This window comes from Drosophila melanogaster, chromosome 2R (genome assembly GCF_000001215.4).
Source record: "Drosophila melanogaster chromosome 2R".
NCBI classification, from domain to species: Eukaryota; Metazoa; Arthropoda; class Insecta; order Diptera; family Drosophilidae; genus Drosophila; species Drosophila melanogaster.
Genome location: NT_033778.4, coordinates 6,944,357 through 6,971,883, shown reverse-complemented (window position 1 = coordinate 6,971,883; position 27,527 = coordinate 6,944,357). Strand labels below are relative to the sequence as shown.

General features: G+C 42.0%; 4 protein-coding genes and 4 non-coding genes across 20 annotated transcripts in view, besides 3 other annotated features; 6 read left to right on the top strand and 2 right to left on the bottom strand.

Moving 5' to 3' along the window:
- Positions 1–246: 246 nt before the first annotated feature.
- On the top strand, positions 247–27,270 carry CheB42c (Chemosensory protein B 42c). Its single transcript, NM_206042.3, has 5 exons — positions 247–991; positions 8,789–9,004; positions 26,457–26,710; positions 26,767–26,943; positions 27,014–27,270. Exons 3-5 carry the CDS (start codon positions 26,474–26,476, stop codon positions 27,188–27,190), a joined length of 591 nt encoding a protein of 196 aa, NP_995764.2. The 5' UTR covers positions 247–991; positions 8,789–9,004; positions 26,457–26,473; the 3' UTR covers positions 27,191–27,270.
- mim (missing-in-metastasis) overlaps positions 247–27,527 on the top strand; it is a 46,951-nt gene continuing 19,670 nt past the window's right edge. For all 13 annotated transcript variants that reach the window (NM_001273819.1, NM_001201941.2, NM_001014500.3 and 10 more), the window contains exons 1-2: positions 247–991; positions 8,789–9,004. In NM_001273819.1, the coding sequence (NP_001260748.1) occupies positions 8,933–9,004 (72 nt within the window). In that variant the 5' untranslated portion in view covers positions 247–991; positions 8,789–8,932. The remainder of the gene's footprint in view (positions 992–8,788; positions 9,005–27,527) is intronic.
- Positions 12,141–19,665: a mobile genetic element.
- Positions 19,726–21,499, bottom strand: ppk25 (pickpocket 25; the record flags this gene model as incomplete). The annotated part of the gene is made up of 6 exons (NM_206044.1): positions 21,180–21,499; positions 20,839–21,120; positions 20,573–20,672; positions 20,322–20,513; positions 20,034–20,258; positions 19,726–19,968 (listed from the first exon to the last, which is right to left on the bottom strand). The coding sequence occupies exons 1-6, from the start codon at positions 21,491–21,493 to the stop codon at positions 19,726–19,728; spliced, it is 1,356 nt and encodes a 451-aa protein (NP_995766.1). The 5' UTR covers positions 21,494–21,499.
- Positions 21,600–22,402, bottom strand: CheB42a (Chemosensory protein B 42a). Its single transcript, NM_206043.3, has 3 exons — positions 22,131–22,402; positions 21,904–22,080; positions 21,600–21,843 (listed from the first exon to the last, which is right to left on the bottom strand). The coding sequence occupies exons 1-3, from the start codon at positions 22,377–22,379 to the stop codon at positions 21,673–21,675; spliced, it is 597 nt and encodes a 198-aa protein (NP_995765.1). The 5' UTR covers positions 22,380–22,402; the 3' UTR covers positions 21,600–21,672.
- tRNA:Lys-CTT-1-9 (transfer RNA:Lysine-CTT 1-9) lies at positions 22,679–22,751 on the top strand. The gene has a single exon. It is a non-coding gene; the product is annotated as a tRNA-Lys (tRNA).
- Positions 22,912–23,430: a mobile genetic element.
- Positions 23,528–23,600, top strand: tRNA:Lys-CTT-1-8 (transfer RNA:Lysine-CTT 1-8). The gene has a single exon. It is a non-coding gene; the product is annotated as a tRNA-Lys (tRNA).
- tRNA:Lys-CTT-1-7 (transfer RNA:Lysine-CTT 1-7) lies at positions 24,074–24,146 on the top strand. Its single transcript has one exon. It is a non-coding gene; the product is annotated as a tRNA-Lys (tRNA).
- Positions 24,570–24,763: a mobile genetic element.
- Positions 25,004–25,076, top strand: tRNA:Lys-CTT-1-6 (transfer RNA:Lysine-CTT 1-6). The gene has a single exon. It is a non-coding gene; the product is annotated as a tRNA-Lys (tRNA).

The window sequence follows — 27,527 nt, the reverse complement described above, 5'->3', positions numbered from 1 at the left end:
AAACATGAGTTATTCTCTTCAAATTTTTATAACAAAATTTTTGGTTTTTTATTCAATTGACTTTTATGTCAACTGGAACATCGAACGCGCCAAAAATAACCATATTTTCAATTTTAAAAGTTTGCATGATAGGTAACATTCCCGATTCGCAGAACGGTTAACAGCGAATGTGACCTCGCTGCCAAGTGATTTTTCCTAGACGTGGTCACACTACAGAGGTGTATTTTCCCAGCTTCGAGCGATGGTCACACTGACCCAGACACTCGACTCTCGAACGAATCGGTCGCGGTTGTTTTACGGTTTTTTGTTTGTCTATAGGAAAGCCCTTTCGCACCGGAGGAAAACGAAAATGCGCTCGGAAAGTCAGTCGTAGACTTGGCGAAAATAGCGGTTGCAGCGGCAAACTTCTAACTGTTTTCTAACCGGAAAAGGAATGCGCGAACCAATTGGAAGTGCAGTTCGAAGTGCGAGCATATAAGTGTCAGATTCGGTGCAAAAATAAGCGAATAATTGTTTGCGATTTCCCGAGGAAAACGGAAAATTAAGCGTCTGTCTGCCAGCCCACTGTGTGCGTGTGTGTACGTGTGTCTGTGAGTGTATAACATAACAGAAAACAAAACAACAACAACAACAGCAGCAGCAGCAACAACAAGGCAGTCAGGATCAACGGTTCTGGGGTAGTTTGTTTGAGTTTGAACAAAGCAAAGAAAAGCAAATGCAAAAGCAAAGCACACGAAACTGGGCGTAAGAAGGAGAGAGAGGAAATAGAGGGGAATAACGGGAGAATACACCCCGCTCGCACTCACAACCGCTTCTATCCTTTGTGTGCGCTTTTGCCGCCTGGAAATGCAATGCTAGAACAACAACAACACCGTGACCGCAGAAGTGCAAGCATCAACATCATCGCCTAATTGTCTGCAACATCGTCGGCCGAAAAATCAAGCAAGCTGCATAAAGTCGCCCTGCGATATTTTACAGTCGGAAGTGCACCGTAAGTATCCTTCAAGAACAACAAAAAGAATCGAGTGTGGGCTAATAATGCCAATTACTGGGGTTGGGAGAGGGGCGAAGAGCGTTGGCTAGGGGGATGGAGTAAGGGGAGGGAATGGAAGCTGCAGTTCACCAACAACAAGTTTGGACCGATTCCAGGTCCAAGGACTTCCAGTGACCATTCCAGGCGGTCGTGAGAACCGAAAACTCCGTTCACGGCCAATCCAAACAGGATTTGTTATACACGTTAAAAAAAAGGAGTTTCATAAAAAATGTTTAGGTTTTATATATTTGTAATTTTGTTTTGAAGAAAACATATCTTTGATGGCCAGCAACATAATAATAATAATAATTTCTATAACAAAATCAACAACCAATTTCATGTAACTAATTCTTTTTGTAAGATAAATTAGTGAATTATTAAACCTCTTGAAGTCAAACAATATACATTTAGTGATTTTTGACAAATTGTGCCAATGAAGTGCTGTGAAGTGTTTTCGGTCCACAAAATTTGTGCGAAGTCAGATTTTCCGATTTTTCGACTGCCATAAAGTTTTCTCTGTGCACAACTCCCCTTTTGAAGTTGCGCGGTAATTGCGCAAGTGCAGGGACTTCTCTTTGGACTGTGTTACCTGAACTCGGTTTATCTGAACAAGCTAATTTTTTGTCCGACTCCGAATGGGTCGTTTTTTCGCGAGGTGGCGGCTTTGTGTTCCTTTCAACCCGTAATCGCAACAGGAACCGGAGCGGCACGTTGACACCCATGGTGCGGACTAAATGCTCGAAAGTTGAGTTCCCATTCCCGGCTCCCTTATCGCACGTCTCGTTCTCTTTGCATACCTTTCAAACGACTTTTGTGCGCGCCGTCAAATGGAGCAGATAAGCGTAATTATTAAAATATTATTGCCGGGGTTTGTTTACGTCCCGGGAATGTTTTCTCGCGCATTTGTCTAAACAAATGATGCAGAACTTTCCAGCAACGGAGACCGTTTGGCCTGAAATGTCGGCCGGTGCATTCGCCAAGTCGCTATATCGTATATACTATACGCTGCTTAGACACAAAGTAGTACTCAAATTCGAAAGGATGCCTTGGGCTATCTGATTCGCGTGGAGTAACCCAATCCGCAAACCATCCAACTGCCGCACCTGTGCAATTGCCAAAAACGAGAGAATCCAAAACAACAGAGGGTCTCAGAAAGAAAGATAAAATTAGCCACAAACAGCTGTCGGCCATTGGCAAGAAACTTGCTCCTGCACCGAGAGAAAAAACCTGTATTTCGAACGTGATCGTTTGGAGGAAACCTAAATGTTTTACCTAAATTGGAAAATCATACATTTTGATATACTAAGAGAAGGAAATTAATGTTCCTTCTTACTAAAATGATAAAAATATAAAAATAAGTGAAATATTATAATTTGAAAACGAGCAACTTTTTTCGGTGATCTTACTACGCTTATATAAACAGAAACCAGGCACTTGCGCCTTAACAAAATGCAAACAGAAATTCACAAAAGCAGAAAAACAAATACCAGTGAATATAAAAAAATATTGTGTCCTATGGAGAAAGGCCGCTCCAACTGACCAACCCCCACCTCCACCTCCGTTGCATAGAAACAACAACATTCTTTCACAAGCACGAGAGCAAGGCCAAAACAAAGGAAAAACGTTAACTGTTTGTTGTGCAAATATGTTTTCTCATTGATGGTTTTCGAAAAATTAATACTCGTAATATTTTGAATGTTCTTTAGCCTACTGTAAACACAAAACCCCCATTCAGTATTTTAGCTGGATCACTTCAGTTCTAAAGGCGCTAATAGTTTTTCCCACTAAATGTAAAATAATTGGTACATTATTCATATATCTTTAATACTCGCCTTTCGGAACCGCTGTTACGTCCTCTTTACATTATAATGCGGCAACTGTTTTCAATTGGTAAACAAGAAAAAACGGCTGAAAACTTGTAAAACTTTTAAGTCACTTAGCCTGAATGTCTGCATTTGTTTAGCATGTCGCTGCGCTGCTGCAATTCGAGTTTCTCGCTGCCCACTCACAAAAAGATTTTCGTTTTCGTTTGATTGGTGAACTGCATGGGCGTTCCTTGTTGTTTGAATGAATCTGAGTTCGAATGAGTCCGCGACTCTAGACTGCTGGATCGCCCACTCGAGTGGAATCTTTCGTAACCACTTTCGATTTTCGGGGTTCGTCCTAATGAAAATCGTGTCTAATCCAACCCGAGATTCGCCTTCGCCTCAAGCGGTTTTCACTTGGGGTGGGCTGCGTGCGGCTGAATTGCGCTGGCAGAGAACGTGGAGCTCATTAAAAAGTATAAAACTTTATCGCCGCCCTGGGTGAAAATGTCAAGGGTTCAGGGTTCTGCGAGAAGTGAGAAGCGACACTAAAACGTATTTCCTTCAATTCTCGTTTCTTTTCCGCGAGTTATGGCGGGGCTGGGAAATTAGCAAAACCAAGATGCCTGAGCAACTGGCATTTTCTTATGCAAGAAAAACAAAAGCTGGGCAAAGCTTTTCACGCTAACGAGACTGGAAAGGCCGGAGAAAGGCAGAGAAATCCCCATTGCTGATGGCCACAAAGCTGTCATGAGGAAGGCAGAAACAAAACGTGCTGATGGAACCAGCAAACAAGAACATAACAAACATGACAAAGTACGGAGTAACATGTGCCGGCTAACGGCACTCCGGTTAATCATTAATAACCATTGGCCATGGCCAAAACGCCCAGAAAACCGGCAGGAGAGCGGGAGTGGTTGTGGTGTTAATAATAGACAATGTTCTCGGGCCTTTGTTAAAATTAGTAAAAGCAAATTTACCCACCTTAACATTGAGTTGTCGAGAATTTCCGCTCTCTAATGAGTTGAGATGAAGTCGAGAACAGTGAATCGGTTTACCTCAGTGTGAAGAAATATACTAATAAGCTCTTCCTATTTTAATTTTTATTTAAAATAATAAAATAGCTGACACATTAGGTGCCTGCACACTTTAAATGAAACTTATAACAAGAAAATCAAATAGAGAAGTGTGTTTAATTGCTTGAATATCTTCTCGATTGAATTAAATTATGTAGAAAATCTATAAAGTAGGCTACACCTAAGACGTGGTTGTGTTTTTTATTAAAATGACTAATCCGCTGAATTTCGAGTGGAAATGCGCTGGAAAAGAAACAACCCACCGCCATGTTTCGCCAATGGGTCATGTTGTGTATCTCGACTTTATTTTCGTTTCGGCTGCCTTGCCATGTGTAAACATATAATTTTATGCACAAATCGATTAAACGCCGCTAAATGCCGAAAGTTTATTTCGGGCGGGCCGTTGTGTTTACACATTTGTGGGCGTTTGCATTGCGAAATGAGTTTTGTGCTCCACATTCTCCTGAATTTAATTTTCTTCGGTCAGCTTCAGCCGCTTGATAACTTCCGATCGATACTCATCGATTTCCACATTCGTGGCCAAAACAAACGCGTGTTTACAGTGCTACTGATTAGATGGTGAGCCTATCAAGAAGGTGGGATGCCTATCAGCTTCAATTATCGATGAATTGGCCTATTTTACAGCGTGTTAAATGCGCAGCCCGCGAATTATTCAATTAGATTCGAATCAAAGTAGCCTTTGGAGTGAAATAGACAGAGATTTCTCAAGGCATGCTTGCAAACATAAACACTGAGTGTTTTCCTTTTCGCTATATTTTATTCATAGAAAATTTGGGTTAATGACGTGCCATACGCGTCAGTGGGTGTTGTCGAAGGGGGGGGGGGGGGTTGGCATTCGGGGGGAGAGAGAGCTAAAGCAGATGCCCTCACAAACACAAATCCCAGAAACATCAAATAGAAAATGCAGTGCAAAGCACAGATGACGCTAAAGATAGAAACCCATAGATAAACATCAATGTTTGAGCAGATGTGTGTTTCTGAGTTTCTGCTGGTGACGTTGTCGATTCTGTTCATATAAAACTTGATCTTTTGATTATCATCGTTTTATGCGTTCTTTTCGCTTTTCTTTTCATCGCGCGACCACTCGACACATTTCATTCGATGATCGGCGCTTTCCTAACCCCGGAATAGAGGAACCAGACCCCCTACTCAAGACGAGAGACCCCAAACTCCAAGCCCCCAGACTAAGATCAGGCCGAGGCATCTCGACACTTGGCTGACCACAGATGGCCGCAGTTGTTGGTGTCAAGTTGTTGATACCACCCGTAGTAGTTGTTGGTGAAAGTGTAAAGTCATGACGGGCCGTCCGCTGGTGATGCTGCAGCACAATTTGCCGGCCACAATGTATCGCTTACCTTACAACTTATAAAACAACACATAAATCCGCTAAAAGCCAGCCTGACATTGGAGATTTTCGCCGACACCCGCACTTCACTTTTCCTAGTATACAAATCTCCAAAGGCAGCTGTAAAATTATTTGTTTTACCAAATCCCAACCAGAACTTATGGGGCACAAGAAAAACAGAACTTTATAGGCAGAGTGGATAGGAAAGTATCCGGCAGTGCATTAAAGTGGTGGGCTGGGAATTGTAAGTTTTGGATCTATTTTCAGGCCTTGATTCTTTGCTTGATTATTTATCATATTCAACATGGACCATTCTGAGAGATATTTCCTTAGAGTGTTAGAGAAACTTTCAGCTCAGCTTGGAAAAACTCGAGAAAGTACAATCGTTCGTATGGTTCATTGTTTATGCAATCTTTACGCATAAGCTATCAGTAATTATTTTTAGAATAGCCGAGGAAGTGGTTTCAAAGTGAATTAATGTGTCATTATGCGCTGAACAGCGGAACAGCGTCAGGGGACTCCCAAGTTCTGGTTTAGTCTCCAATGTTATTGCTGCAACACGTTGTTGGTCCACCCTAATGCTGCTCATCTGCATTTACGCCTAAGAACGCAGTATGCAAGGGGGAAATTCAAATGGGACAGAAATGGCGGTGCGTGTGCTCACATCTTTGGTAAGCAATTAACGGCAGCAACTCTGTCTGTCTGTCGCCCTTGACAAAAGTGTGTGCCACAGTTGCCCCTCTCTGCTTTCCGTCAGTCAAGTCACTTCTTGCAATAGAAATCCAGACAACATGCAACATAAATGGTATACAGACAGGGTACAGATGCGGCCAAGACAATAAAACAGCGATAAAATGTAATTTTTTATAAGTTTACCATACTTACATCCAGATATTTATGAAGGAAGCCAATGATAAATCTTAATGAATTTAAAAAATTGGTAACTTTTATTTAATTTATTTAGTGCTATTGTTTTTAGCCTATCTAAATAGTGGCTATGTCATTTTTGGGCAAAATGTCCACAGATACATCCATCTTTCGTTTCTTTATGATTTGATATTAAACACATTAATATTATGGTCTGACCTTCTGCTGTGAAGCAAACGAAAATGAGTATTCCCTGGCTGGTGCCCTCCAACTTCCTGCCCATTTCAACCAAAGCAGCTTCCGTTTGTTTCAATACACAAATCTCGGAGAAACCGCAGATACAGAGCCGCAAAGAGAACGGCAGTAAATAGGGCGGAAAATATGCGTATTTGAAACTAAAACGCATCCAGCATAATCATCAGTCGCAGGAACAACGCCACTGCGTCATCATTCTCATCTTGACATTTGAGCGAGTTTTTATGCGGGTTGCCTTCCACAACGTGCCCCTTACACAATATGGCCCATTTTCCACCGTTTTGAGGCTTGGAAAAAGGTTTTGCTCTTCTTCTGGGGCTACTTTGCGAAATTGTCGTTTTCCTGCTTTTGTTTTTGTTTTTGTTTTTTTCTTCACGATTTGGCAATTTGGACTTTGGCTACTGCCGCCGAAACAGATTTCCCGATCGCATCACGATCTGCAGGCCTGACCTTAGGCTGGTTGTATGGCCCATGCTCTCTGCGAATTTCCCAAGCCCACAATCGCGAGTTCATCGCTGTGCTGAGAAAAGCTCCTATTTCCGCCGCAGAAGTCTCGTAGACCCAATATAAGCATGCACTACTTGTCCAACCAGTTTGGGCTTATGATTTAAATGCAGCCAGTTAACTGGGTCAATGTTTCGTGTATATACATATATGCATCTTAAACCAGATTTAACGCACTCAATTGCCGAAAACAACAACAAGTTATTTCCGCACTGCAAAGGAAACTGCAACACCAACAATACCAACAGCCCCAACAACACCAGCAACACCAACAACATCAACAACACCAACAACAGCGACAACAAAGCCGGCCTGTCATCGTTTGCGTTGTAACCACAATTTTATCTCGAGAGGTCATTTACACTATTCAGCTAAAAAGAAGCTAGCGAACAAAAAGAGAGGCAGCAGAAAGTCTACTTGTACTTCCACGATGTTTGTAAGAATGTGCGTCAGTTTGTTTTGCTGCAAGTTTCGTATGAACCATCTTGATACCCTTTTCTTATAGGGCATCTATCTTAAATGAACACCAAAGTAACAATTTTAGGAGGATGACTAGATAAATCGATTTTATTTGTCTATTTAAACCATGTAGATTCGCTATTCAGATCAATCGACCTTTGGATTGTCTTAAACATGTATATTTTGATACTTTAATTTCCATATCAATGATTATTACATTCAATAAACTTTGTACTACGATCATTGCTCGATTTTAAGTACGTATTCAGTTAAATTAGCAAATGCAAATATAGACGTATCTATGATTGCAACGATTTTTCTTATGTTTTCGCTTTGTGGTTGAAGGTTTGCATACATACATATATAGAGAGAAGTTTGTTCTCCTCATTTTCCGAATGCAGTTATTCCACTACTAGTAATCTCTTAGTCGGCAAACTTTTTCGCTTTCCTTCTTTTCCGGCGAACTAGCACTTTGATGCTTTCTTCTGCGTCTTCACGCAGACATAGACGAAAGATACGCAGTCTGGGCAATCAGCTCTCGTTGTTGCGTCTGTTTATCACTGTGCTTCCTCCACGCTTGAGTGTCTATTGTGAACGCTTTCTGAGTGCAACAGAGTTGCACAGACAGACGCACAATGAGACGAACAAGCACTTGTATCCGAATAACTTCCCTCGCAATCAGCCCAAAAAGAACTGACTTGAAGAGATACGGCCTTAAAAGCCGACTTAAGATCCGAGCCGCGCTTTGGCCAGTGCCGCCCGGTCGAAGGTTATTGCTCGAATGGAAGTAGCTGTACATTAAACGCCTCTAATTGCTTCCAAGGCTGGCTGGCGTTAGATTTCTCGACTTATCTGCACTTTCGAAAGCGCCATAGAATTAGTCACGTATGGCGAACCCACAAATGGGTCAAAACTATTGCACTATTGCACTTCCCCCCTTCGAGAGTCGTTTACATGGGTCTCAGGTCCGGAGTTTCGATTGCAAGGCCCGTAAATTGTGTAAATTGCGTATGCCACTTCCTGTACTTCGCTGGAAGACATATCAATTATCAATTAATAATTAGCTATTAGCCCCGCTGCATAAACAATAAATCAAAGAGTCATATCAGCAGGAGCCCCACACTCACGCACTTAACGCGCTCTCAATTTGGGTCAACGATCCCCAAATAAAGTTTTATACTGCGCCTACGCCATCAAGGGAACTCCCACTCTCCATCGCCAAGTCGTATATTAATAAGCCTAATTAAGCATAATTTCTTGTTTGGAAAGACGCTAGTTTACATCTCTGATTATTTACGAGAGTCGTTTGGTGCGACGAATCTCAGAGATTTACGCGGGATAAGACAGATTTCGATCGGAAGTGTGTCCAAGTCGGTTCGTAAAGCATGGTTATTTATAAATAATTACGTTCCCCTCTTTTCAGATCACAACAAGCAACACAAGAATATAATGAGGAAAATAAATAATCAAAAGTAAAAGTCATCCAAGTAAACTGATACCGAGCAATTGAACGACGAACGAAACCAATCGATATCCATCCCTACCAAACCAGCTAACACTAAGAAACATGGATCTAAGTCTGGAACGCGATAGCTCCGCGCTGGGTAGTCTATTTCAGCAGATTATCAATGACATGAAGGTGAGTTTTTCACGTGTTATTCTACAGTTTCTGCGGAAATGCAGTGTAATTTTAAACACGAACCCCGAAACTGAATGTTCCGTTTTCGTATTCGGCTTCCTGGAACTTTGAAGCATTTTGGGGAAGCATATACATAAGTATATGTACGTATGTATATACGTGAACACAGGGTCAGTGTTTATTTAACAGAAAAGCCACATAATGCTGAAATTGTTTCGACCATACGATTGTCTCAATTGCTTGTCAGTGTGTCAAGAACTCACAGTATTGGTATGAAATTCTCTCGTGTGTAAATAAAAGTCTCAAGCAGATAGAGATGAAGAAATGTGAACAGCAAAGCACAGAGCAATATGATTCCAAAGCTATAGATTAATGCAAAATAAATGTTTTCTGCACAATGCGTACTTCCTCTAATTTGAAACAAAAACTGCTTCGTTCTCGTATCTCTTCTAATTGATTAAATGGCAAGCATTGAAACTGCAAAATAGAATCCATGAAAGTCACACAAAAACACTTCGCATTTTTCGCATTTATCAACAGCCCGTGGCGAAACACGAAAATTTACTCCGCGAACTTTTTGTTGATTTTATTTATCATTAATTGATTTCATTGCTATCTGGCCAGTGTGTGGTATCAATAATTTATGGCACCCATGACGCCATTTGTGGCAACTTACTTTCAAACAAAATGTTTATTGCGCTTATATAACGGCGAGCCAGGCAATTTCATTTAACAAGCGTAAATTAACGCTGAGCGTTCGGTGTCTCGAAGTGGGCAAATCTTTATCGCCGGCTAAGCCTCTTGGCAGAGAATCAATGGAAAGGGATATCCAAATGCAAAATGATGTCATAGGATGTTATATGACTAAAGAGAGCTATCTATGACAAGTTACTTAAAGGCAGGAATTAAAATAAAGTGACGAATTTAAGGCACTTCCATCTCACTTCGATTACGAACTTGAGTACTGTTCGGGCCTATTTAAACATTTTAATCACAAATGAGTTGAAACTATCAGTGTTCTATCACTTGACTATTGAGTCATATCTTAAAGACTTTAAAAGAATTTTTGACTTTAGCTATTACTTATTTCCCTTGACTGCCAGCGCATTCTTAGTTTGTGATTTTAAAACCCTCGTCGCTTATGCCTCATTTGCTATGCCGGGGAAAATTACATTTTCAGCACATTGTGATTGTAGTTCTCCCGCCAGCTGCTCGCAGTCGCCTCAGTCGCATGGACGGACGGACAGGTGTTGGAATTCATTCGCTGTGTCTTGGGTCTGTCGGCGGGCATAGTACCGAAATAAATTAAACTATTGAAGAAGGGGCAGGGGAGAGATGAATCGCACCGCCGTCCCGCCCGCGGCTCGCTATTAATAGGACAATAGGAGAATGCAGGGCGACTTCCCTCGGGGAGTGTGAGCCGAACTTTGGAGGCTTCTGCAGACTGCTGTCAGATGCGGGCGAGTGCATTTTGTATTTATGAAATTTGGAAATTGTTCGGCACGCAATTGTGCAGAAGAAGTTGCTGCTCTTTTTCTGTGTGTTTTCCAACCTGAGTGTGAACTAGAGCAGAAACACACACATATGTACATACTCGTAACGCCGCAGCATGTGCAATATGAATGGCTGGCTACATGGCCACATACATTCGTCTGTGCTCGGATCACCTTACCATGTAATTCTTGCTGCCTTGCCGCCGTGCTCTGATTTTGGCCTGATTCATGGCAAGAGACTGCCGTAGCAGGCGCTGTAGCTTTGTGGGCAGATCCGCTGGCTAATTTTTGCTAAGCCAGCAAATGCCATTGCAAATGTCACAAAGTTGTAGCAGATGCAAATGAGCCGCCGGACCGGAGAGAGCGGACAGCATTTAGCCCCTGTGTTTGCTAAAAGGTTATAGTAGTAAGCCGAAAGGCAGAAGGCTGTGCTACTGCACACACAGGCACTAAAATTAGTTTCGTTTTAATTGCTTGGCTGCCTCTCCGTCTGACTTTGGTTTGGTTTTTCTACCATTACCATTCTTATTTTTTGGCAACAGACCAGAACAAATGTATGCCCATGCCAAGGCAGAAACAGAAACTTCTTTGAGGCTGCCGCAACTTCAATAAGCGTAAAGTCTTACATTATTTGCTAATTTCATTTCTGAAATTGTTTTTCCTAACGGGAAACCCGCAGATAGCCGGCAACTAAATGCGGCTAATTCGCGCTTGGCTTAGACGCTCCAAAGTTTATTCACGCATGTGGAAGGCGAATCGAAAAACGAACAATTGAGCAAACCTAAAGGTTGTTAACTTTACCCAACCGCTTCGCTCCGTTGGCTGCATTTTGGAGCAAGTGTGGCGAGTGTGTGGGATGGAGATGGAGATGCCAAGCTGAACAACCTCATCGCACGGCGAGTAATCGCCGGATAAGCAGACAAATTGTCACATTTCACAAAGGAAATCTCAGCTGCGCTATCATCGGATGGTAACCGAAGACGTTGGAAAAACGCACTACACTGTTCGTTATGAGTTTTCCGCAAAAGTGAAATTTTTCTGCTCTCTGAACCCAGCTGAACCGAACTGAACGTGTCGCTTTCTTCACTTTTGAGGCTTCCTCCCAGTGGCCCTGCAACAATTGCCGAGACTTTAATTTGCTTACGATGCCCGGCCGGAACATCAAACCATTCTGGTGTCGTTAAGTTTAAAACAATTTCATTTTATTTGCATAATAATGTGCGCTCAGTGGATATACTGGTCTTACTTCATGTTCCAGTTTAGTTTATATGTTTATTGTATTGTTTATTATATATGTTTTATGTGTGGTGCTTTTTATTGATCACTTAAAAATATTATGATTTCCTTAACAACGATATATTAACATTGAAATAAATGTAGTGAGGATGGGTTTTGCTTTCGCAAGCCGCAGTTTAATACCCTTGAGAGTTTCACAATTTAAAATATAACAATATAACCCCAAAAGTACAATTAACATAATTTTTCCCTACGATTAACAAAGCCTTTATCCGTCGTTTCTCTGTATGTTACTAAAATCATAAAAGCCCCCATTCAGCATTTGTATATTTTAATTTACATCAAAAGGGATAATTTGATATTGATTATTTGTTACTTAATAACTTTTCAAAACTGTTCAGTATATAAGTTAACGCAAGTTCCACTTGCATCAGGGTTCTCGGCACTCGCTGCCGCATACCTCACCTTGATATGACAACCAACATGCTGTGGTTCTCCAAATAATAGTCAAGATAGTTAAGAGGGTTCGAGTTTACGATTAGCTTTATTTTAAGATTCAGTTCGCGATCTGCTAGCGGTTCCGTTATGTGTCCGTTCGAGACTGGGACCTCTTCTCCCGCCCCGCTGCTTTTATATCCGCTTCCCCCGTTGACCCCTCACCCTGAGTGCGACCAACGGCACTTGTTCCGAATGCACACATACACAAACATGTTCCTAGACAGGCCCCGAGTCGCCTGCTGACGGGGCCCGAAAACACGAGAGCCGAGCGCTGGTGAGTCCTGACGAAGATCGCAAGAAGAGGGTTCGTAACTTACACGAACATGTTACTAGACAGGCCCCGAGTCGCCTGCTGACGGGGCCCGAAAACACGAGAGCCGAGCGCTGGTGAGTCCTGACGAAGAGCGCAAGAAGAGGGTTCTTAACTCCTCCCCCCTCAAGATCTGCGTCCCGCAGATTAGTGAGCCTTGTTCAGCTCGGTTTGGCCCAATGCTTCTAAGTTTGCGGCAATCTCGCGGACATCGGGCATGCCTTTGGTGGACATCAGCTTCTTCCATAGGAAATAAAAGCCTAGGAATATGCAGATTGCGAGTGCCGCCTCGGTGAGAAGAGAGGCTAGTAGCTCACTCGCCATGTTGGACATCTTTTCCAAATTCTTCATGCTCACGTCGTGGACGTATTCCAGAGAAAGTTGAAAGTTGCTGGCCGTTATGTGGCTCAACACGGCCGGCATCGCCATTAGATGACTGACCGAGTAACTGGAATAGTTTTGACCGTTGACCATTATCGTCTCATTGTCGAATTGGATGATAAAGGAGCCGATCAGGTCGTAGTTCTCTGCAGCCGTTCTTAGAGTTCCGTTGAAGTTGGTCAGGAGGAGCATTCCATCGTCGACTTGCTTAACCACTCGTTGGTTACTTCAGTAGCCGAGGGATACAGCTAGCCTCCTCCAGTTTTTGCAGTTCCTCGAAGCCGTCGCTTGCGCGGCCAAGACGGCGTTCCAATCAGCAGCATCTGGAGATCCAGCTACCCATTTCCAAGCCGACCCCAGCCAGTCCAGTGAGCGGGATTTGCGCCGCATGCAGAAATCGCGCTTACAAAAAGACAATTCGTAAATATCTGGTCGTCTAAGTTGTTCTAAGACTACGTAGTGTGTGGGGGTACGGTACATTTTGTGTACTTATATTTTTATTTTTTTATATTTCTTATTTCTTATTTCTTATAATCTGTATTTTTTTATATTATTTTTTTTATAGTTTTTTTTGTATTTCTTTTTGTATTTCTTAACTCATTTTTTTTTTTTTTTTTTTTTTTTTTTTTTTTTTTTTTATTAATGTTTTTTTTATATAGGGTATGCATGGGTGGAATATTTCATTAGCTGCCACAACGTACTTTTATTACTTTCGTTATTCTTTTTCGCGTTTCTTTTTTAAATGTGAAAGCCACGTCTCAATTTCTTAGATCAGATTTGTGGAAAATTTTTCCTGATCTGGTTTTAACTGTTATCTTGTTGTCTTCCTGTACCTTTTCGCATCTGAACCTCGCTTTTTCCTTTGTTTTTATTTGCTTATTTGCAACAAAAACTTCATCTCCCGGCCCATAAGACTTTGGCTCGTCCCTATTTTTATTCCGAGCCATATTACCTCTAATTTGCTTATACTCAATTAAGCCCTTGATGTCCTCTAAAGTCTGCCGCCGGAAATCTGTCAGACCCTGATAGTTTACCCTTGACGAGCGGTCGAAAAAAACGTCTGCTGGTTTTCGATTCGTTACCGAGTGAACGGAAGTGTTGTAGCGGTCCACTGCTATGTGTACCAGCTCAACGGGTTTGAAGGTAGGGAGCTCATCTTTAAGGCAACGATAAATTTCTAGGAACGTAGAGTGGAATCTCTCGACTTGACCATTTACTTCGCTCTTCTGGGTTGGAGCATAATACAGATCGATATCTAGAGACCGAAGATAGTTGAGCACTGTGGGGCATAACAACCCTCGCTCGTTATCCGAAACCAAGACCTTAGGGGCGGTGAAGTAATGTAGGGCCTCCACCAAAGTTTCTCGCAAATGCACAGATGCTTTTGACTGCAGATGGAAAAGTTTGGCAAACTTGCTAAATTTGTCAATACAACTTAGGTATAACCTTTTTTCGAGCGCAAAAATGTCGATGTGAAGTATTTCACATGGGTAGTTAGGAATTGGCGTAGGTTGTAGGTTTGGTTTGTTAGGGTGTCTCTCGTACTTGTAGAGTTTGCAACACTGACATGAGGAAGTTTGCAGACGGATCGTACTGGACATTCGCGGGAAATAATATTTTTCTAAAAGTTGGAGACGAATCTCCGTAGGGCCCCTATGTGCTCTACGGTGTTCTTTTTCAATTATTTCACAAATTTCCTCTGCGCCAGACACGTCCGCCACTAGGCGCTGCGTTATCCGAATTTTGTATAAAAGAAAATTCGCTAAGCAGATGGACTGAAAGCGTTGCAAATGTGCTTCCGGGATTTTGACGCCGTTAATTATTACAGGTCGTAGACACGATTGTAACGAGTTGGTTAAATCGGCAAGTGATCCGTCTTTGAGAGGAATCAGATGGCGAGTATAACCTGGGAACGGGTGCTCGCATAAGTATTTTGACCTGGTTGTGTCAAAAATGAGTTGATTCTTGAAAACGTTGATTGGAGATTCAACGTGGGGAATCAATCGTGAACTGTCATGTAAAGCGCTATGGGCAGTAGCCAAAGACTGCATGTCATCCTCGGGATTAGCATCTAAATCGGTGCTCAACTGGTTAAGCTGAGGCGGAATGCGTGAAAGCGCGTCAGCCACCACATTAGATTTCCCAGGCTTGTAGATGAGTTCGCAGTTGTATTCCTCTATACGAGCCTTCCAGCGTTTTAGCTTCGCATTGAAATTTCTGTTGCCTAGGGCAAACGTTAGAGGTTGATGGTCAGTATATACTTTAATAGTACCAGCGCCATATAAGTAAGCCCGAAGATTGTCCAATGACCAAATTATCGCGAGCATTTCCTTTTCGATAGTAGCGTAGTTTTCCTCCGTCTTATTTAATGAACGGGAAATGTACGCTATCGGCCTATCTCTACCCTGGTCGTCCTGTGAGAGGACAGCTCCGATGGCCCAGTTAGAAGCGTCCGTGGTTAGATGGAAAGGTTTAGTGAAACATGGGAACGCCAGTATTTCAGAAGAACAGAGAATTGATTTTAAATCATTAAAAGACTGTAGGGCCGTCTCGTCTAATGTAATTGGCACTTTGCTTGATTGTGAAGACTTTATATTAGCGTACAATCCACGCGTCAAGTTTGTAAGGGGCTTTGCTACCTTCGCATAGTCCTGAATGAACTTCCTGTAGTACGAGGTCATGCCTAGAAATCTTTTTAACTCCTTAACAGAGGTCGGAGGAGGCATTTCGCTAATCGCTCTGACCTTTTTCGGATCTGCCTTAATGCCATCGGCCGTGACGATATATCCTAAAAATTCTACCTGCGTGTCTAAAAAATGCGACTTCTCAAGGTTCACTTGGAGGTTAGCTTTTGATAAACTCGCTAATACCAATCGGAGATTTTTCCAGTGTGTGTCATAATCTTCACTGAAGACGATGATATCGTCAATATAAACGTAGCAGACCTTGCCAATATGCTCGCGCAAAATATCATCGATCATTCTTTGGAAGATTGCAGGTGCATTCTTCAAACCGAATGGTAGACGGAGGAACTCGTACTTTCCATTTAGAGTAGAGAAAGCTGTCTTTGGAATGTCGCTTTCCTTCATGTGGATTTGATGGAATCCAGAAGTCAAATCTAGGGTGGTAAAGTATTTGGCATTGCCAAGGCTGGCTAGCGTAGCGTTTATATCTGGGATGGGGTAAGTGTCGGGTATGGTGACGGTATTTAACCGCTTGAAATCGACTACCATGCGATATTGTTTTTCTCCGTTTGGTTTAGGTTTCTTCGGGACTATCCAGATAGGGGAATTGTAAGGGCTATTAGAGGGTCGAATTATACCGTCCTGCAGCAGTTCATCGATTTGACGTTCGACTTCTCCGCGCATGTTGACTGGGTAAGGATAACTTTTAGCATAGATCGGGTCTTGTGTGTTTGTCCGGATTTCAGCCTTGACGGCCGTCTCCACGGACATTCCAGATAAGGGGGGCTCGAAGATGCGGGGAAATTCCCCGAGAAGGGAATTCAAAATTTCTTGTGTACCATCTGGGTGTTCGGCGGCGAGTAGCGGGTTAACGTTTATTGAAGCTCTCGCCAAAAGAGGGATTTTAATTCCTGGGGTTATTATCAAACAATTGTTTTTCCTATCCACTATGGCTTTTAAGTCTTTGAGAGTATCGTCGCCAATGATACCATCAAAGGAATGTAAATTCGGTAGTACGAAAAAGGTAATATCCGAGTCGTTCCCTAGTGGTTTGAAGAATTTACCAACTAGGCGGTGCGTTATCATGATGTTACCCGCAGCGGACAGTACGGAGAAGGGTTTACGGACTGTGGTACACCCGGCTGCAAGTCTTCGGCTAATAAAGTTTTTGTTCGCCCCCGTGTCGATCAAAAACTTCAGCCTTTCTCCCCTCTCCGTAGCATACTCTAAGTACGGTACACTGGAGAGGCGTTGGTCATAAAATTTGCCCCTCCCTCAGTCTCAAGGTTATGTGGAGCATCTGTAACTCCTTCCACGTTTTTCTGCGGAGGATAATTGTTGCTTCTCTCGACAGCTTGAGACTCGTCATCATAGTAACCCTCGTGTGAACGTCCTTGGTTATCTCCACTAGCCGCCGGGGCTAGCGGGGGTGGTGCCAATTCCATGTGGTACAATCTTTGTGCCTTTTGGAATGGGTTGTTTCCTTCGGACATTCTCTTAATACCGGAGCCTTCTTCCTGGCGACCACTGTATCCTGATTGGTAAGATTGACCCGACCGATTGGATTCCATTTTTATGGCCTGTCTAGGACCCTGAGTTCTGTAGGAGTTTTGCGAAAATCTGCCTGAACCAGGAGAAAAAGGGGTTCGGAACGGTGGCCTGGCCTGATGTTGATATGGGCCTGCGAATCTTGGGGCACCTGACGGTTGATAGTTCTGAGCTGTGAAATTTCTTGACATTACATTCTGCAATCCCATACAAAAAGAGTAAGCCTCTGGTAGATTCTTCGGGCTGCGGACAAGTAAGTGTTTGGAACAATCTCTCCCCACTCCTCGGATAAAAACATCCAAAGCCTTGTCTCTATAGGTTTCTATCAAAGCGTTGACTACTTCACGAGGGTGGTTTCTGGCCTTCAAGTTATTTAAGATCAACGAGAGATGGCCATTAACGTCCATATAGAACCTATCTAGTGGTCTAGAACCTTGGCACATAGCGCCAAGCTCATGCTCAAGCGTACGTAAGTCTCGTTTGTCTGCGTAATGCAGCGCCAAGACTCGTTTTATGTCGTCCCAATCGTCGTCTTGGACGCCATAGGCCGCCAAGGCCATGTCGGCGTGTCCCCTTATTTTCTGTCTAATATGCAAGACAATTGCCCTATACAGGGGTCTGGTTTTAATCAAGTCATATTCGGTCAGTATTGACTGTGCCCTGTTTATCCAAGACAGGTAAGCCTCCTGCCGTCCTTCGAACGCCTGCAGTTCTTTGACGCAGTCAGGGAGGACCGATATCTCTCTCAGCTCATACTCGGTGCGTGCGCGCACCAGGGGTTGCGGTTGGTCGACCGTAGGGTCAGCGTTCCCGCGCTCCTGTTCTAAAATAGCCAACCTATCATTATTTTTCTTAATATCTTCCTTAATGCCTGTCACCACGTTGGTCAGGGCATTGAGGGACTCGCTAAGAGCACGCAGGGTCTCTTCCATTTTGATTTTTAGTTTGCGTTGGAAAGATGCAGGAAGCTTTCAAGGCAACAGAATTCGTTATTACTTTACGGAAATGTGAGACAACGGTTTTAACCCGATAAAAAAGAATATCTGTTCTTCTTTGCTTTTTCTTTATTTCTCTAAATTTAGCAAATATGGCAATAAAGTTTAATGAAATATTTCACTCACCCTTGTATGCTCTTTATTAGTTTTCGTCGTTTAGGTTGTACCCCTACAGCATGAATATTTTGTTTTCCTTTGAATTGTGGTGTTGTGCATGTGTTTATACAATTTTTGTGCGCTATTCCATTTTGCAATATTTTTTCCTTGCGTGCGTGCTGTTACAGTTTTTTATTGATGACCTCTAATTTATTTCGGCACTGGGCACGGTGGTTCCGTAGTATCCCTTTTGGCTGGTTGCCTACTAAGGTACGGCCGCCACACAACTTGTTGGGCGGTTTTTTTTGGGTGCATTCCACACCACTTAACGTATCCAACAAGCTGCCACACACCACCTTATCACTCTGGGCGCTCATATTACTCGTACTGCCGCAGGTAAACTGCTGCAATGGTTAATTATTGGTTTATTATACACAATCTTTTGCACTCGCGAATTGGCAAGGAGAGAAAAAAAAAAAAATTTTCCCACAAGCCGTACCGCCGCAGTGGGTTGATCGTGTTTTAATTATGTTATAGGTATCGTACAACTTTTGCGCTCGGCATGGGCGACGTGGCGTCCTCCGGTAGCGGGTCGTTGTTTTATTAATTTAAATTAGGTCTTGGCGCAACATAGGTTTACATTTTTATTTTAGAAATTTTACACCTTTTATTGAATTATGCAATATTTGTTGCGCCCCGGGATGGGCGTAGTTCCCCCCGGCAGCGGGTAATTGCTATTTTATCATTTTATACACAGCTCACGCAGCACTTCTTTTTCATTTATGGATTTCAGATCTTAATCTGACTTATGCACACCACCACTATTTTTACGCACAAATTTCCACAATTTTTTCGTATCACTTTTATCGGCCGGACATTGCCGGTCCCTGTTCGGGCGCCAGTTAACGCAAGTTCCACTTGCATCAGGGTTCTCGGCACTCGCTGCCGCATACCTCACCTTGATATGACAACCAACATGCTGTGGTTCTCCAAATAATAGTCAAGATAGTTAAGAGGGTTCGAGTTTACGATTAGCTTTATTTTAAGATTCAGTTCGCGATCTGCTAGCGGTTCCGTTATGTGTCCGTTCGAGACTGGGACCTCTTCTCCCGCCCCGCTGCTTTTATATCCGCTTCCCCCGTTGACCCCTCACCCTGAGTGCGACCAACGGCACTTGTTCCGAATGCACACATACACAAACATGTTCCTAGACAGGCCCCGAGTCGCCTGCTGACGGGGCCCGAAAACACGAGAGCCGAGCGCTGGTGAGTCCTGACGAAGATCGCAAGAAGAGGGTTCGTAACTTACACGAACATGTTACTAGACAGGCCCCGAGTCGCCTGCTGACGGGGCCCGAAAACACGAGAGCCGAGCGCTGGTGAGTCCTGACGAAGAGCGCAAGAAGAGGGTTCTTAACTTATATGTATATATTTGCATTACCTACATATATATGTATATATTAAGAAGCAATTTTAATTACTTAAAAAAAAAAACGCTTGCAAAATCGGTTCTTGCATGTATAAGCTATGAAAGTTAGAAAAAAGTATACCACGCCGTATATGGTCATGAAGCTGGCTCCAAGAAAGAGGCCAATGGCTCCACCAAACGACATTATCAACTGATCCGTGCTGAATACAACCCGCCGATTTATGCCCATCCTCGAAATTTGCAGGTTGATGATCAGCGTCCGCTCGAACCTCTCGCCAGAGTAGTTGTCATCGCCCTGAAGAAAGTAAATTCTAAATTGCAATAATTGGGGGCTTAAGGATACAACATTCTTTCACCCACCCCAGTCTGGTCAGACACTTTGAAGATGGTAAAGGTTTCCTCGCGACAAGACGGATAGCAATCGCATGGTCTTTCAAGCCACTTGGACCGGGCTAGGCAGAGCATTCCGGATACTGTGCAGATTGGAACTTCGGGAGCTGCTACGTAGAAATAGGGCTTGCAGTTGCACAGGCTCAGGGCCCATTTGATTCGGCACTCAAGTCGGCAAAGACTTGGGTGGTAGGGCTAAAAGGACATGTTGCTGTTTTGATTGGACGCAATTGGTACGGGTAAAGGTCTAAAACTCACACTGTAATACTGCAGATTGTTTTCGTCACTGAAGCGACACTTGCGATATGCTACCGGTAGATTTCGCACCTCGCTTTCCGCCGATGTGGTATGTAGCATAATATCGAGATCCTTGGATTCGATGTCTTTAGCATCAAAAGAGGGAGTTCGCATGTCGTCGGGTAGCATCATTTCTTCGACATCGTGAAGGTACTGTAAAGTTGGATTCGCTTAACAGTGTATTTCAAAAAAGAATGATAAATGCTGCCTACCATAAATATGGGGGCAACAATGCTATTTATAGGCTTCAGAGATGTGATGCAATTACTCAAATAGCCGCACTGTTTCATGGGTTCCATATCCTGTGTTTCTCTTAGATAAAAGCGTTAAGTAAAAATGTAAATGTAAATTCTCTTGATGGGCACAAAAAATATGTAAAGCAAAAAGCGAAATTAAAGAAAGAATAGCTTATTTATTTTATTATTTAATAATTTATTTTTTTTGTTTTATATTTAATGTTATTTAGGCGCAGACTTACAGTTTGCCGTAGGGATTTCCGTATCGGTTTAACTGGCTGGATGTTTGGCACAGACCCACCTCAGTAATGATTGGCGCCAGTTCTGGCGGGATTTTAACCGCTATTACCTTTTTTTGCAGCGTGAGCAAAATGTTCAAGTAATTCACGTTGTCCAAAGTGGTATCATTCTCGAAGGGTTCCAGCGTCTCCAGAGTGGAGTAACGAAGGCCGTTGATTGCAAGCAGAAACTTTCTGTAGTACACAGCTTTTTCTTTGTCTTCGCTGGGATCCACTCCCCAAGTTCTTGATATTTTATAATATATTAGTGCTTTCAATTTACCAATGTAAATCGAAACACTCACTGATTTATAAGCCTTGGGATCTCCGTTTCGTCGTGGTACCTAGGGCACAGTGTTATCCCCACGAAGGGGAAGATGCGCAGCCCAAAGAGATATTCGTACTCGTAGACAATAGGATTGTCCCGGAACCGGTACCATTGGTTAAGGCAGCTGCTGATGGCGTAGTAGGCCGAGCCCAGGATTATGAATGTCCAAAAGAGGCGCTCGGCCCAGTGTAGATCCCTGCGGGCGATGTAGGGCATGCCGTGGATGGAGGACTCCTGGCACAGCTCGGCGAGCCAGTCCGGTTGCTTCGGCCGACTCATTTTGGATTCCATGATGAACTGAACAGAAGTTCAGAAGTTCGCATTCAACTTTAGCGACCCGTGTAATGACACACAACAACACCACACCCTCCCCCCCCTCACCACCATTATTCACCTTGTTTGATGTGCTCCAATTATAGACTTTAATGGTGTTTCGCTGTATGTTCAGCATGCATATACAATTGTCGTGATTAGACCTGTCCTGCAGTTCCACGGAACTCTATGCAAATGGGAACTGGGCGCCTTACATTGCGCTTATCGAAGGCCTCTATTTGGACCACCAGCTTGTAGCGCCCATCCAGATTCGGAACATTCAAGCTGGTCTTCAAGTCCAGTTCGTAGTCTTTGTACTTTAAAACGGCCTACAATATTGTGTTTATGAGAAATGACCAGTGACCAAACTAGGAGGTACATTTTCTTACCCCTGGTGTGGTCAAGCACTTTTCCTTAATCTCGTCGGAGTTGCTAATATACTTTGTCCAGAAATTATACCAGTATTGGTTCTTATCAAACATGTTTTTGCAAAAGTTATTGGAGCTGGCCGTAAACATAGTCTTCTGCCAAGTGCCCTTATCCAGGCGATAGACTTGACCAAATACCTGCGCGATATTCAAATAGTTTATTAGGAAAAGTTTCCTTAGGGACTTGCCTTTAATGTGTCTCCAGGCTGGACATCTTTCCAGACCACTTTCTGCTCTCCTTCAATTCGAACTTTCGAACCAAGGTTATGTACTTTAAGGGAGGAAGTATCCACCATCGCTTCAAAACCAGAAGGATTTCCGGGCTGATTCTCGCATGGTGCTAACAAGCCATCTTTGTCCAATGTTAACTGGTACTCAGTCGCTCCAGCCAAACAGATGACCACTTGGAGCACCAGGATTGTAAAAGTAGCCTTCATATTAACAAGCTTTCCAGTATGAGGATGGGTACATAGTGCTAAAAACTGCACGTTATATACAGCTTAGGGGTCGTCTATGATTCTAATTGCACACAGTATAATATGATTATGATATGATAAAATCATTGTCTTTAATAATTTAAAAAGGGCGTATCTCTTTTGGCACGAAAATAAGTATGTTCGATTAAAAATTCGCGTGACTGTTTTTCTAAACTAAATATTAGACGAATGTCAAGTTCATAACCCCATTTACCCCATATATTTTCCGGAGTTTTGGCAGACAGCAAATTCATTTACCTGCCCGGCTAGCTCAGTCGGTAGAGCATGAGACTCTTAATCTCAGGGTCGTGGGTTCGAGCCCCACGTTGGGCGACCAATATTTTGTAGTAAATATTCAAATTTTAATAGTTAATTGATTACCAGAGAAAATCAATTGTCGAGACTCTCGACTATCGGATATCTTTTAATTAACTAATTAGGCTTAAAGCATATGCGAACATGGATGGATGTAATTATATATAAAAATGATTTTTATACCCGTTACTCGTAAATTAAATTGGTTGAGGAGTATGTAACAGGCATGAGGAAGCGTTTGCGACTATATAAAGTAGACATATTCTTAATCAGGATCAATAGCCTAGTCGATCTAGCCATGCCCGTCTGTCCGTATGAGCGTCGAGATCTATAAAAGCTAGAAGGTTGAGATTCAGCATACAGATTCTAGAGACTTGAGACAAAGACGCAGGGCAATTTTGTTGACCCATGCTGCCACGCTCACTGTAACGCCCTAAAACCGCCAAAATCGGCTGCGCCCACATATATTTGAAAAATTGTTGGACATTTTTTCATAATGTTATTAGTTGCTTAAATTTCTATAGATTTGCTAAAAAAAAACTTTTTGCCACGTCCACTCTAACGTTCTAAACCTTTCCAATTTTTCTATATCTATCAATATCCCAGAAAAATTATGAAATTTCGCGTTCGCATTCACACTAGCTGAGAAACGGGTATCTGATAGTCAGGGAACACGACTTTAGAATTCTATCTTGTTTTTCATTTCTAAACAAAATACTAGACGCATGTCTATAGTTCCTAACCCCATTTGATATATTTTCCCGAGTTTTGACAGACGGCAATTTTGTTTACCTGCCCGGCTAGCTCAGTCGGTAGAGCATGAGACTCTTAATCTCAGGGTCGTGGGTTCGAGCCCCACGTTGGGCGACCAATATTTTGTAGTAAATATACAAATTTTAATAGTTAATTGATTACCAGAGGAAACCCATTATGTCGAGACTCTCGACTATCACATATCCTTTACTTAACTAATTAGGCTTAAAGCCGATGTGCTCATGTACATATAATTATATAAATGATTTATTATGGTTTATGATTTTTTATAAATCAATTTATCTATAAATTACAATTTATTTATCTTGTCAAAACCTGCTGAATAGAATTATTTTTAAATAGGTAGATAAAAATGCATGTAAGGATAAGCTGGCTTGATCTTTATCTAAATGCAAATGGGCTTTAAACTTGACTAGATGGGCGAGGGACTAGTCAATACGCTTTCGTCTTGTTTTTAGCACCACAGGGTTTTTATACCACCATTATTCTTTAAGCTTATAGTATAAGTTTAAATTTAAAACTATTACGATTTCGATGATTTTGACAGTCAGATGTCAAGAACACATGCCCGGCTAGCTCAGTCGGTAGAGCATGAGACTCTTAATCTCAGGGTCGTGGGTTCGAGCCCCACGTTGGGCGATGTTTTTTATTTTAATTCAAAATTAATATACAATTAATAAACATTTTTTGAGCTCCACTTTCGGCAATTGATTTTTTACTAATTGGAAAATTATTAAGCATATTTAATTTGCCTAAAATGAGTCCCAATTAATTTGGAAGCTAAAAATAGTTTGTGTATATATGATACAAATGCATCTTGTGAATCTGCATAACCATTTCGAATAAAACAAAAGGCTAAAGGTATTACAACAATGTTTCTAGGTTTGACAGCAAAGCGCCCGTTGCCTTTAATCCGGCTTATATGCGCATGTATAAATATGCTTTCTCATATTTAGCAATGTGTTTATAGAAGTAATTTATAATTTTTATACCCGTATACCAAAGACACTAGAATAACTAGAATTTACTATAATAACACTAGAATTCTAGGGTCTTTGCTTATACTATATTCGTTAAAAAGTATGTACCAGGCAGAAGGAAGCGTTTGCGACCATTTTCTTATGTTTTTCTCATATTATTCCCCAATATCAATCGATAAGCCAGAAAAAATAAGGAAATTTCTAGTTGACATTGCCACTAGCTGAGTAACGGGTATCTGATAGTCGGGAAACTAGACTAAAACATTTTCTCTTGTTTTGTTATGAGTTGAATATTTACGATAAATATTCTATATTGTCAATGTAATTTATGTAAAGTAAATTTGGGCCTAAACTTATTTGTTGCAAGCTAATTGGCGACAATTCTTTGGCTACTTTTAAAAGGCTATTGATTCTCTCTTGGTAATATTTTGATCCTTTAAATTCTCTTTATATCAATTTGTATGATTCTTAAGCTTAATCAGCAAATGTGAGCTTTTATCGGCGATCTTCACAAGTGCCCGGCTAGCTCAGTCGGTAGAGCATGAGACTCTTAATCTCAGGGTCGTGGGTTCGAGCCCCACGTTGGGCGAATTTTCTTTTTTATATTTAGAAAATAGTTTTATTAAAAATGTTCACTAATTGCTTTCATTGAACTTTTCGATTCTGTGCGTTTGGCTTACGCCTGGGGTTGCGTGGGCTATAAGACGAAAGTCAATTTCTATGTTTTGTTTATTTATAGACGAGTTACTATATAGTGAAATACCATCGACAAGACCTAATAAGTTTTTATTTATGGCAGCACTCGCAGCTGTTTCCATTTCTATAACAATGCCCCGTGAGCTTCCCCCTGTCCCTCTAGCGTTGGCGCGTTTGAAAAGTCTGAAAGCCATTTCAAGGCTGAATCTCAACTGGAAGTGGCAGTTCACTGTGGCACCGAACAGGATGTGGACAGGATGCCATCATTCAGTTCATATGTGGAGCAAGGTCCTTAAGCTTTGAAAACAATTGTGTTAATGTGTACAATTGTTATGTCTAGCTGCTATGTTCGGAAAAAATGGATAAAATATACAAATCATTTTTTGTTTAGATCTTGACGCAGGTCACCATTGCAACCCGTTCCATATGCCTGCTTCCTCCCACATGGAGACAGTGAAATCTGAGATCAGACAAGAATGCGGAATGCATTTCCCCTTCAGACTCCACAAACAATTGGAGAGCATGAGAATCATCTTAGTTGTATTAATTACTTTGCATTATTCCATAAATAACTTTGCGGGAACAATTCTAGATGCTGTTCCCTCTGTTAATGTGGAACGACTGATGTGCATAGCTTACTTGGTGTTTTGAACTGTGCCGAGTGCTCTGCATGTATGATGTCAGCTTCAACAGCAATCCAAGGCTAGTTAATTAAAATGAATATGAAATTGCACTTGTGATTCACAAGCTGTGATTAAATTGCGGAAAGTGTCCATTTGACTTGTTGTAGGTGTGTAGTTGTCGCACCCAATTATGCAAAATAGTTACGGAATTTATGAAATCGTTTAATTTTCGATGAAAAAAGTAAAAATTTAATTTAATCAAGGAGCCTACAAAGATTTTAGCATTGAATTCAAGAAGAACAAAAGGTTATACTTTTACAAGTATAACAATCTAAATGCCTATTTGGCATACAAGTTGTTATGCTAATGGCTAAAACCTTTAGTATTTAGCTTATATATCTTAATAAATATAAGATTAACAGGAATGATTGTTTTGATCGTTTAATAAGGACTATTTTCATTGGCACTGATTTCCTCGAAACTTGTTATGGTTGAAGTGAGCTTCTTGCTTTAAATGTCGATTTAAAATAATGTCTGGCAAACAAAATGGTTGTAACTTTGTTGCATGTCGAGTGGATACATGATGACATGATAGCAATGATAGAAGAGATCATGATGGCAAGTACTATAAAAGGGTCTCATCCCACCAGGTGATACTATTGTCATCATGAGAACTCTCATGCTGTTCGTATTTGGCTTTGCTAGTTCCTGGGCCGCAGACTACGAGCTGTTGCTGGAGGACCCTGATATCTTTTCACCCTGCACTGAACCGCCGCCGGGATCGATTGGATTCCACGATGCCTTCGATATTGGCGATCTGGTAGTCGACCAGGACATGGACATCATTCACCTGTCCGAGAGTGTCACCTCAATCTGGGATGTGGAGCCCACAGATCGCATATCCGTAATGCCCGCATTCCTTATACGAAATAAGATTATTAATAAACAATTGCTTTTAAGGCCAGGTTTGCAATAATGCATTACAACCGCGGCAGCTGGGAACCGACTGTATTTAGCATGGCCACGCCGGACTTCTGCGCCTCAATGTTTGATGAGAATCAGTCGTGGTTTAAGTACTGGACCAAACACATTTCGAACCGCGATGAGGTGATGGAGAAGTGTTTTAAAACGCGTGGTGTGAGTTTTCCCTGCAAACAAAACAGTCCATCTCTGGCGCGGTGACTTTAACCTTGGGATTCCATTACAGACCGTTATAATGCACAATCCATTCGATCTGCAGCTGCGTCTAACGGACATTCGTGGTGCAACTCTCAGGGGTCGTTACAAAGCTGTGGTCACCTTTGAGGCGGTCGATGAGAAGGATGTGCCACGCCGTAATTCCATTTGCTTCGAAATCAGGGGAGAGGCCGAGAAGATAAATTAATTAAGGGCTTAATCTGTTCAAGGCGCGATATCAGTAACCTAAAAAACAATATAAACCCAATATCTACATATTTTGAAAATAAAAAGCAATCTTAAAAATATAAATATAAATAAAATATATCAACTATTCTGAACTTGATATATGTACTTGATTTGGTACAAAGTGTGTAACAGGTGACGCGAACCTTTTTTTTCGTTTGATCAACCTTATGCCCGTATGTGATCTCGGGAGCTATAAAAGCTATATTGATAAGATAAGGGATGCAGATTATAGAGAAGTACTTTCAGAAGATTGCCACGCCTACTCTACCACACCCTCTAACGACCAAAAACCGCCC

Bases quoted from the DNA above. Each gene is read 5' to 3' on its own strand.
- CheB42a (NM_206043.3), bottom strand. From the start codon at position 22,379: ATGAAGGCTACTTTTACAATCCTGGTGCTCCAAGTGGTCATCTGTTTG. The intron at 22,081-22,130 runs GCAAGTCCCTAA...AATATCGCGCAG, and splicing joins AGCCTGGAGACACATTAAAG to GTATTTGGTCAAGTCTATCG. The intron at 21,844-21,903 runs GTAAGAAAATGT...ACAATATTGTAG, and splicing joins AGTGCTTGACCACACCAGGG to GCCGTTTTAAAGTACAAAGA.
- CheB42c (NM_206042.3), top strand. From the start codon at position 26,474: ATGAGAACTCTCATGCTGTTCGTATTTGGCTTTGCTAGTTCCTGGGCC. The intron at 26,711-26,766 runs GTAATGCCCGCA...ATTGCTTTTAAG, and splicing joins AGCCCACAGATCGCATATCC to GCCAGGTTTGCAATAATGCA. The intron at 26,944-27,013 runs GTGAGTTTTCCC...ATTCCATTACAG, and splicing joins AGTGTTTTAAAACGCGTGGT to ACCGTTATAATGCACAATCC.